At 36.8% G+C, this 10,959-nt stretch overlaps 2 protein-coding genes and 2 non-coding genes across 5 annotated transcripts in view; 1 reads left to right on the plus strand and 3 right to left on the minus strand.

The window, feature by feature from the left end:
- LOC141833255 (BTB/POZ and MATH domain-containing protein 3-like) overlaps nt 1–1,067 on the plus strand; it is a 17,856-nt gene extending 16,789 nt beyond the window's left edge. The window contains exon 4 of one of the 2 annotated variants that reach the window (XM_074720655.1): nt 692–1,067. In XM_074720655.1, the coding sequence (XP_074576756.1) occupies nt 692–894 (203 nt within the window). In that variant the 3' untranslated portion in view covers nt 895–1,067. The remainder of the gene's footprint in view (nt 1–691) is intronic. The other variant, XM_074720656.1, reaches the window with a different exon arrangement.
- A 1,552-nt stretch (nt 1,068–2,619) lies between these two features.
- TRNAV-CAC (transfer RNA valine (anticodon CAC)) lies at nt 2,620–2,693 on the minus strand. The gene has a single exon. It is a non-coding gene; the product is annotated as a tRNA-Val (tRNA).
- Nucleotides 2,694–3,056: 363 nt separating this feature from the next.
- On the minus strand, nt 3,057–5,665 carry LOC141833647 (transcription factor bHLH115-like). The gene is made up of 5 exons (XM_074721131.1): nt 5,376–5,665; nt 4,829–4,894; nt 4,309–4,386; nt 4,038–4,200; nt 3,057–3,494 (listed from the first exon to the last, which is right to left on the minus strand). Exons 1-5 carry the CDS (start codon nt 5,501–5,503, stop codon nt 3,234–3,236), a joined length of 696 nt encoding a protein of 231 aa, XP_074577232.1. The 5' UTR covers nt 5,504–5,665; the 3' UTR covers nt 3,057–3,233.
- A 4,054-nt stretch (nt 5,666–9,719) lies between these two features.
- On the minus strand, nt 9,720–9,874 carry LOC141834260 (U4 spliceosomal RNA). The gene has a single exon (XR_012602309.1). It is a non-coding gene; the product is annotated as a U4 spliceosomal RNA (small nuclear RNA).
- Nucleotides 9,875–10,959: the final 1,085 nt, after the last annotated feature.

Here is a 10,959-nt window from a genome sequence, read left to right on the forward strand (position 1 = left end):
GATGGACTGAAAGTATCAATCAGTCTGGTCAAGTCAAACTTAACAAAGTGTGTAGTCCAATCAGGTTGGTTAGATTGGGCAGGCCAGAGAGACTAGTCGAACTGGTTGAATGGGATGGTCAAATCGTATGGACTAGTCCAACAGGCTGAATAGGATGGTCAAGCTGGATTTGTTGGGCTAAGCAGTTCAATTGGTCAAGTGGGATGGGCTTGGCGGATTGAGTGGGCAGTGTTGAGCTAGTCAGTAGGTGCTAGCTGAGTGAGTCAAACTAGTTGGTCCAGCCATGGGGGCATGTTAGGACAGATGGGTCTGTCAAACTTGGAGGGTGGACCAATAAATTATGAATTAGATGAGTCACAATTTTCTTTGTTGTAAAAACTTCGTGTTTAAACGTAAGAATAATTTTATGAACCAGACTACGGAATATTTCTTCCTTGTCTATTCTATTAAGAGAATAATTGTTCTTTGTCTATGAATTTCATTGTGAACCGAACACATCATAAAATGATATGCTATATTGAGTTGAGTCAAATGCATTTAATATTTTATCTCTTTGATGCATGGAGGTTTTAATATTGGTGTGGTACATATAGATTGACCTTTCAATTTATTCCTCCTTTTGTTAGATAACTGTTGCATTGCAGTAGTCACAGTTTCTTTCTTATTGTCCAAAGCCTACATCTACTTGCAGCTGTGATGCAGACTGAAGGATTCAACTACTTGGAGGCCACATGCCCATCTGTGCTTGCGGAGCTGTTGGAAACTGTCGCTGTGGTGGATGATGACTCTGGTTCAGCCTGCCGAAAGAGGAGTGCTAGCAGCAACCAGGGGCTCAATTCCCTGTACAGCCTTGATGTGAGCGGGAGCGGGAGACGATCGCGCAGACGGATGTAGTTTCCTCTTTATATAAACAAGTGTGTATTTAACTGTATGATATGGTCGCAGCCTCCTCGATAGCAATTCTATTTTTCTTCTCATCGTTCAAGTTGTGAGGTTTCTTCACTGACTTTTGTCTAAATTGAACTTTAGTTGTTCGGAAACTGCATCGTCTGATAATGATTCAACAAGCTGTGGCATAAAAAAGAAATTGAGAGAAATTGCTTCTAGGGCATCTTTGCTTTGAAACCGTATCTAATGAAAGTACTGTCAATTGTCAAAGATGGCTCGTATTATTCATTTTCTTCCTGTCATATCTTATGTTTAAATGCAGTGCGCTGGTGGATGTCTTGGTTGGCTACTTTGTGGAAAATTTCCAAAAATTTTAGCCAAACATAAGTACAATTAATGATGACTCAATTCAAAACTAGGTGATGATTATTGCAAGTCTTAATATGTTTTGAGTGAAATAAATGAATATGTAAATTTTTTTCAAAAAAAATTGGATTTATTGGTTATTTGCTTGTGAGTTGGCATATATAGTAAACCAGAAAAAAAAATTAATACAAGTTAGTCTAGTAAGTTGGTATGTGTAGTAAGAAAAAAAATGACTGAGTTGGCATGTCATGTAAGTTAGTCATTATGATACATTTTCCTATTTGTTGAATTTCTTACTAAAATTTATTAATCATGCTTATTTTCACATGTATTGCATGAATATTAATTGAATGATTTGGATTCTAAGATGAAATTTCATTCATTATATAGCTTGTCTAATTGATTAATGGTACTATGTGATGGATTCTAAGTGAAATTTCATTATATAGTTTGTCTAATTAATTAATGGTAATGTGTAAATTAGAGTTTTTGATCCCTTGTCATCTATGTATAAATTATGCAAACTCTTAATTTGCAAATTTTCTCAGTTAGAAATCTGGAATACTGCTTAATTTTTTTTCTCTACCACAATTATATTATATCTAAGAAATATTTAAAATGAGTATCTATTTTGAATATTTGAAAGGAGAGTTTTTGTGTAACGATAAAATTATCACTGTATAATTTGGAGGCTATGAATTTGAATTGTGAAAACAACACTTTATAATGTATCTTTTTTGAGGATCTCATATTATCTTTTTGATGAAAATTTCATACATCAAATTATCTTTTTTTATATAACTTTGCTATTTATTAAAGAACACATTAATTTATTTTAAAAAATACTGCTCTCTCCATTACAACCCAAAAACAAAGAAAGAACAGAGTTTTTTTTTTCAATTTGGCTTAAAAGTTTAAGATTGTAATGAATAAGGTATAAAAAAAAACTGCCTAATTCTTAAATTTAAATGCATGTTTTAATAACTGCATCTTAATATTTCTTCTCCATGTAAATTATTTTGTCACATGAGCACCCATCAACTTTTTATGACCCTTCTTTCGAGTGTCATGGCCTTTGTAGGCATGCCTTCATTTAAAACAAAATGATATTTCTTTTATTCCAAAAAAAAAAAATGAAAAAACTCAAAATATTTTTTCCGTTTATAATTGATACTGATTTGCATAATGGTGAAACAAGTATGATATAGCCTCATGAGCAATGCTATTGTCTTATATTAAATATTATACTCATATTTTAGTTATTCGAAGTATGTAGCTCTCAAGTGCAGCTCAGAGCCATCAAAGTTATATTTAAAAATCAATTATGACGTACAAATCAAAGGGGTTTTTGAAAAAAAGTGATTATGTCTGAGCCCGGGTTCGAACCGGGGACTTCTAGTGTGTGAGACTAGCGTGATAACCAACTACACCACCCAGACAACTTGTTAAATCGTGAACCAATTTATTAATAATAATTTAAAAATTATCGAGATTAAAAGATTAAGAAGCATCTTGTGATGGTTTGGAAGAGATAATCAAGTCCCCGATTCGTCTAGTACGACAACGTAGTTTTTCTTTTGATGAGATGCTTTTGAAAATTTTCCAAGAATATAAGATAATCAACAGCTAAAAAAAATCACAGCCGACAATCACATCTTTCTTTTTCCTTTTTCAGAAAAAAAAAACATTCACGCAGAAACAACTGATTAACCGCCCCCAACATAATCGGTCAAATATGCAAATAGATGCTGATGATAATAGTAGAGGATGAAACAGAGGCATACTAGATCAAATTTCAGAAACAAGGTTGAAGATTTTCAACCTTAGTTTTTCTTATGTGTATCCCAAACAAAGCTTGAATGGGACTTCAAATTCTTAGAGATTACTAAGTTCTGACAGCTTTAGATAAGTGGACAACACTATCAAACAACACAGCAAGTTAATGTTAAGGAAAGTTGATGAAACATCAATGGGAATGACTACGCAACAGGCGGCCTTAGCACATGATCCCGAGAAGTATCCAGAGCTGCAGGAGGTATCCATTGCCACATTCCGATTGGTAGGTAGTTCGGATGCTGGACGGTTTTCGTGCAGGCTGGTGCTGATGCAAGATGGAGTGTTGAAGGAGCAAGTTGAGTGACAAACTGAGTTGTAGTGTCAATGCCTTTCAGCATATGCTCTAGGTGCTCCTTCTCAGACTTCAGCTTCATTTTCTCGTCGCGTAGCTCCAATTTCTCAGCCTGCAAGGCATGCCAATCAAGTGAGAACCTAACCAACTTATCATTGGTGAGTGTTGGTTGTTCAGCAATTGATTGAAGCAAGCAAGTACAAATGATTGTTAGGTTGGATTTAGTTTCCTAGTCGTTAAGATTTCATAGTTGAAACAAATTGAAGAAGCATTTTAATGGAATCAATATTGTTTGACTTGCTGGACCATATCTCGCCACCTTAGCATGCTTGAATTCTCAAAAGAACTCCACCTGAGTGCCTTGGCATTTATGGTTCGGCTGGGGATTCTTCTTGAGCTTTATCCAAATATCTTAACCAAAATGCTTGAGCAATTTTTAAAAGTTCTTTTGCGGGATTTTGATCTCAATCCATCATGAGCCCATTGTCCACCCATCACATTTTTCTTTTCCAAATTTGAAAAATGTTACCTTGCATAGGGGAGGATGATGGTGGTAAAAGAAGGTAAAAAAAATAGCAACCACAGTTGCTGATTTGCACTCATTTAAACTGAATATAACAAGAACAACTGACTAGCATAACATTACATTCCTCACCTTAACACTTTTGATAGAAATCTGAAGTGCTTCATTCGACTCCTTGAGTTTCTTTGCTTCAAGCCGTAATTTCTTTAGAAGACGAGTGGCATCACTCAAAATGACAAATTTATCTGTTCTAGGAGGCTTTCCGGGTTCCATGATAGAGCACAATTCTGTAAACCTGTGAAGATAACATCCTAAAATTAGAGCAGGATACACTCAATATTCATGATGGACTTACACATATGCCCAACACATGAAAAATTTTAAACAAGTGAACATCTGTTACCTATCATTGAGTTTATCTCTTCGTATTTTCTCACGGCGAGCTTTTGACCCTGGTGCCGCACATGATTCCACACGGTTTCTGCAGGATGGTAAATTAAGAAACCTTTTAATCAGAGTGGATTTATGTATCTTACAACACTATGGACTATAATATCTAGAATTCAGTTTCATAATTGCACAAAGTTAATAGCGAATCTTAGTTCACCTAAGGGTCAGATTTTCTGTGACATCGTTTACAATTCCTTAAAGATCAAATGCTTTATTACATATAGAAAAAACAATATAGGTACCGAGAAGATGGAAAGGGAAACGAAACTGATTGAACACTTCTACTTAAGGATGTTGAACACAAAGAGAAACTAGCTGATGAATAGTTTGCGTATGAGTACAAACAATTTTTGATGAATAGTCGTTTACAAGAGGCAAAAAAATAAAAAATGAAAAATCTTTGAACTCCATGATTTCAGTCGAACACTGATGCCATCATAATTAATACAGTAGATAGAAAAATAGACTCATACCGTTTCTTGGAATCACTGTTTGAGCATTTATCCTCCTTGAGTGGAACATCAAAACCAAGCATTGCACTGCAAGTTAAATACTAGAATAAGAAAAAAATTCAAAAAATTTGAAGTATAATATGCAGGAATTAAGTGCAAACAAAACCAGAGGAAGACAGATCGAGTAAAGTTTCCTCCCATCTCAATTTGTTTTGTTTCTTCAGAACATAATGTGATTAATTCATTAAATCCTGGAAGCCAAGTTGCAACTGTCAAGCTTTAAAAGTGAGAAGCGTTGCTTGAAAATTAAAAGAAAAAAGGGAAAAAAGAATGCTTTGGCAATCTAAATAGTAAGGAGCCTTCTTTGAGAATAAAAAGAAAAATAGAAGCGGGGGAAGTGTTGAGGATTTTGAAACTGGTGTGGCACGAAAATTCTGCCAAATATATTTGATAATCGAACTCAATCGATCTATAAATTCGATAATTTCAACAACGGAAGCTATCAAAACCCAAAACCGATCCTTTATCGATCCAAAACAGTATAACTAAAAGAAAACAAAAGTATCACCTTGAAGCGGAGGGATCGTCGACGATTCGTGCGCCCCAGAGGAAACCAGACCCAACTACATCTTCCTCTACCCCTCCGTAGTCTATGAGCCACCCTCCGCCCTTGCCGTTCAGATTAGACCCAACCATCCCCTTCCTCAAAAGTAAGATGCCCCCCACCCAAATCGCCGAAACTATCAAATCGACAGCCGAAACGAAGATCAAAAGGATCGAGCAAACAACAACAATCCAAAATCCGATCAATCCGACGCCCAAAGACAGCGCTTGACCTGCTCGCTCTCGATTCCTTCTTCTCCGCCGGCGCTGTCTTCGATTTATTTAACAGCGCGTGTTGCGACCGCGAAAAGGAACAGCTAATGCGGTAACATGTACCCGCGAATCAACATATTTCCCCATTCTCTCACGCGCAGGCAAAGAGTTTTGAACGAAGCTGCCGCCGTCGGAAGCGGCTATCAATTTGTTCCTGCGGCACATTTTACACTTACGATAATCGCGTGGCCCTTTGGTCTCCCAAGCGGCAAACGTGTCGCCTTAGCAAAAGGCATCTTCCTAATTATACAATTATTAGTTTAATTTGATTTAATTAATAGCACGCAAAGGACATCGACGAAGAGAAATTATTTTAATAATCGAGAGACTAATTAGTGGCGTGAGGATGGCAATGAAAAGGAATAAAGAGAGGCCTTTTGGTAATTTAAAATGGGCACGTCATTTCGTCGCCATTGAACGGGTTAAGCCAGTCAATTGGACGCATCTGTCCAGACATATTGAATCAATTCCTCGTATTGTGTGTTCTGGTTGGTGGGTTCAAATTTCTTTTTACCCTTCGAGTCCGATATATTATTATTATTATTATTTAAAACTTGTTAATGTTAATAAATAATTATATTGTTTTTTCATGGTTGTATTATCTACCGGTCTCTCTGAGGGCGATTGGATTAGTCGCGTGTCATCTCCGCCGTTTGATTTGAGGGATGTGATCGTGTAGCGCTGGTTCGGGTGAGACTAGAAACAAGATAAGATTGACTTCTTGTATGGTTTTCAAGTGTCATATCATTCATTGTGGTATCAAAAGCAAAAAAAAAAAAAAAAAAATCTTACTATTCTTTCTATTATAAAAAATCTTCCAATATTTATTTGATAGCCCCACACTCAACAAAAAATATGTAGCTTTGAACCCAGGCAACAATTAAAAAAAAAACTATCGTCACAGTGGTCATGAATTTTTAACATGATTCTAGATTAAAAAAAAAAAAACGCTTTTGAAAAAGCTTGCAGTATGGATGCCCTCCGTTAACAGACAGCTCGTACGCGAGGCACTGTTGGTTATGATATTCCAAAAGATAGTTAGTGATGCTTGAAGCAATAAAGCGACAAAGGCGAAATCAACAAGATTATCAAAATGCTTCTAGAGTAACTAGCGGAGCTGTTGCTTCTCGGTGTGGTTATGGATGATGTGGTGGAGATAACAGCGACCAAGTTGTACATTCTCAGTAAATTATAAGTTGAGTTAAAGTCAAATTAAACTAACCTCAAGCAAGTCAAATCGAGCTCGGGTTAAGTCAGTCACTGCTGCAGAGCTCAAGTCGAGTCCATCCAAATTTGGTCTACCCCAATTTAGAACTATGATACGATACGATTAGTATTGAAGCGCTGATCACTGGAAGACATCTCTCTCAGTAGAGAGAAGAGGTATGTCTTTTAAGAAATAGTCTTCCATTCGCTCTCTATTTAAGATACATGTAGCAACATCAAAGCACACAATTCGTTATTCTCTACTCTATTTACTATTCGTTCGCCTATTATTTTCTCCATTATTTCTTCAAAGTTTGACTTAAGCGTTGAAGGAGTCTTGCTTGTGGGACCATTGTGTGTGCGCTAGAGGGAGGATTAAAGCGTTCGTCATTCGTCCGTTCTATTACATAGACTAGTAGTAGAATTAGATAAAGAGATAGGGACATGCAGATTTTACTTGGTTCCTAACCCCTCATAATTAGTACGTCCAAGACCTATACACGGAAAGACACCCGTTCATTATTGGTCTCCTTTTTGAAACTTTTTCGGAGGCGGAGAAACCTATTTTACAGTCCAATCAAATATAAAAATAAATACAATAGTAAGACTTAAAAGAAAGTTAATCGAATACTCATGTAGGTCAATCCGGAAGTCCTGAGTGTAGTGCACTCTCCTTGGAGCTTTCTTAGTTGTATGAATTTGGCTTCGTTCGCGTTCAGCAACACCACAATATGAAGATTGATGGAAGAAGAGTTGTTTCTTGGTGTTGGTTGTATAAGCCACATAAAGACCTTTTCAAACGCTATTTTGGGCGTTCAAAATCGATTTGATCTGATTCCGTCGATCTTTATTAGAGTCAATTCTACTCGATCTTTATTAGAGTCAATTCTACTTGATCTGGGCACTTGGATTATATAGGGACACTTGGACCATCCGAGCACCTGGATCAGATTCAATGTCTAGATCTGTCCTAGTTTAGGTGTCTAGACCTCACTGTTAGTACCGATGGAATGAAAATATGGCCCTCCTCAAACTGTGTTGCACCCTTGCAACCCAATAATCCCCCCTTCAAACAAAGGACCACAGGCCCCCTCCAAACGGAAAGTCTCCCAGGACTTTCTGTCCCTCGGTCCAGACACGGAAGCACCCACTTCCTTTATTTTAAAGTTCAACCCACATGGTCAGATCTGGATCATGACTCTTCCGATGGTTAGTCCGGTAAAGAGCGGCCTCGCTCTAACACCACTTGTTAGTACCGATGGAATTAAAATATCTCCATAATGGCATGATATTGTCCACTTTTGACCTGAGCCCTCATGATTTTATTCTTGGGCTCTCCCCAAAAGGTCTCATGTCAATGGAGATATCTTCTATCATTTTAAACCCATGATCTTTTCCATGTGTTTTAAATGTGAGACTATGTTTGTACCCTTGTAACCCAACAATCGGTCCTCCCCCACCTGAACTTCCTTTTGTATGTCAAGTGTCCGATCAACCGTCATCCATTTGGACTTCTCTACTGTCAAATATTTAATTAACCTTGACCTTAACTTCTATTTCACCATTAAATATGTGAGAGATTGGAGGAGCCACAGGAGATAGGAGTATTTTATCTCCAAATAGTTGGACACATGACTGGTGGATTAATGCTGACTAGAGATTAGATGTAAGCTACATCCTTCACAGGAGGAGATTACATCAACCATCAGAGGGGACCAAAGATCGTGTATATATGAGGAGTGGAGGAGACTCAGGAGCACATTTTACCTAGATTGATGTATGCATGATGCCTATGTAGCTGAGGATCAACGTTATCCAGGGTTCAGCTGGAGATTGTGCACACCATAGGAGGAGGCTCCATCTGTCATAGGAGGGGGATGGAGGATGGAGCCACTATATAGCCCTAGCAAGTTGCGGTATGATGACATTTTAGATGGTGATTGTTTGATTGTGAGGTTGATATTCATATGAGGGTTACTATGCATGAGGGGTACAAACACATACACCTAGGATATCTACTCAGATTTGATACCTCATTAGAAATGAATAGCTACCCTAAAATGCATGTATGTTTCATACATTTTGATGATATAAATTTATCTTTCATCAAAAAAATTTAAAACCTCAATTTAGTGAGAATAATAAAGGATGATACTTTCCCACTCACCTCAGATGATTTCAAGAATCTAATATTTGGATGTCATCATAATGTACTTGATCGCAACTCTAATTATGTTTATGGATTAGGATTAAGACCCAAACCACCACCAAAAACATACAAGATTTCAATATCTGCTACTCCTATATCATTTAGTATACAAGCAGAGATGGATGTTATGCGAAAATTAATTATTACACAAGAGACGTAGCTATTTAAACTAAAGCATGAAATGAAAATGATGTAAGAGTCACATGTCCAATGAAAAGTCAAGCACAAGAAATATTACAACAACTCTTCATTCGACATGAATCTAATGGATTACTCCAATAGTCTGATTCGACTCCTATCTACGAAGAAGCTGATCTAAATGCCTCTTGAGACCCTATTTAAATATTTTATTGTAATATCTTTTTATTAGTTATTTGATATTATTTTCATTTGTCTTTTTTAGATAATTTACTATTATGTATAATATTCAATTTTTTTTATCAATTATTATTTTATAATGACGATTGATAAAAAGATAAAAATATTTCAATATTATTTATAATTTAGTAATCAAATATATGAATACTGACCAATAATACGCAAATCCTTCTTTTCTCCTAGTGCGGAAGATCCCATGTCGAGAATCACTTTTTGCTACCCAAATTTAAATTAAGATTGCAGGGTTTACCCTATTTTAAAGGGAACCCTTCCAGAAATTCTCGATGGCGCTGGGCCAAACCCAGGCCAAAGAGGGGGTTTGGAAAGAACTTGAACCAGCAATTGTCGCGCCTCGGTTATGACCTCACTAGCTGCGACATTGCCCCAAGCGCAAGGATAGTTTCACCAGGGGAACCCCGCGCCCCTTTTATAACGTAAGCCAATCTCCGCTTCATCGACAATTCCCGATGTGGGGACTAATTTCTTCAACCTCAAATCAGGTTTCTTCGTCGCCTTGTTGCAACTCCGAGACGAAGGGAAGTGGAAGCAGCGCCATCCGGTCGTCCTGCAGCAGGAGTAGCCACGGACTTACTCCGGCGAGGCCCTGCGCTACCTACCCGAAGGTGGAGAACGGACTCGTGATCAGCGGCGAATCACAGAAGCTCAACGAGTGAATTTCTCGACAATGCCTTCTTGTAGCAGTTGACCTTCTCCCGTGCTGCTTCTCTTTGTGGCTGGGTTGGTAGACTCCGACTGCTTTTCCGGCGAGGGGCGCTTCCTCGTAGTACATGTTCCGTAGCCCATCGAAGTAGCCGGCCGCCATTGCAAACTCGCCACCAGCACCGATTGGTACCTCTGCAAACGGTGGAACAGAGTCATCTTCTCCGAGAAAAACCGAGGAAGTTCCTTTTCGTATTCCGGGATCAGAAACAGGGCAGGCGTGAAATATTAATTTGATTTTATTGTTTAATAAAGGAATCTAAAGACCTAGACTGCCCACGGGCCGAATCCAAATCAGATCCGACCCAAAATCATAACTTTAAATAAATTACCTATTTGAATCGGTGGTAATTTATTTAAAAATGTTAAATTTTTAAAAATTTTTTAAAATTTTTAATCATAACTTTTCATTTAATAATATTAATGTTGTAATTCAATATAAATTAATTAATTAATTTTAAATTTATCAAATATCATAGTATTTTATCTTTCAGGATGTTGTTTATTTTTTATTAAAATCAATTTTTAATATACTTATTTTGAATTCTTATTATTTTATCTTTTTACTCGTTATATTTATTACTCTTATTTAACTTTTTAATTACTCATTGATTTGATTTTTTTCTATTCAATATTAAATTTATAAATAGTACTATTTAACTTGTATGATATATCTAATAAGGGCATCGATGTTGATTTAATCATTAATATATGATACCTTTTCAAAAAGCATTGTACATGCTCATTATGTTAATACTTCCTT

This window comes from Curcuma longa, chromosome 8 (assembly GCF_044706935.1).
Source record: "Curcuma longa cultivar G26 ecotype Majalengka, Jawa Barat chromosome 8, ITB_CL_G26_1.1, whole genome shotgun sequence".
Lineage (NCBI taxonomy): Eukaryota > Viridiplantae > Streptophyta > Magnoliopsida > Zingiberales > Zingiberaceae > Curcuma > Curcuma longa.

What these genes read in the sequence shown, in the direction of transcription:
- LOC141833647 (XM_074721131.1), bottom strand. Translation starts at nt 5,503, where the DNA reads ATGGTTGGGTCTAATCTGAACGGCAAGGGCGGAGGGTGGCTCATAGAC. An exon ending in AACAGTGATTCCAAGAAACG is followed by an intron (nt 4,387 to 4,828) that starts GTATGAGTCTAT and finishes ACCATCCTGCAG; the next exon opens with AAACCGTGTGGAATCATGTG. An exon ending in AGAGATAAACTCAATGATAG is followed by an intron (nt 4,201 to 4,308) that starts GTAACAGATGTT and finishes TTATCTTCACAG; the next exon opens with GTTTACAGAATTGTGCTCTA.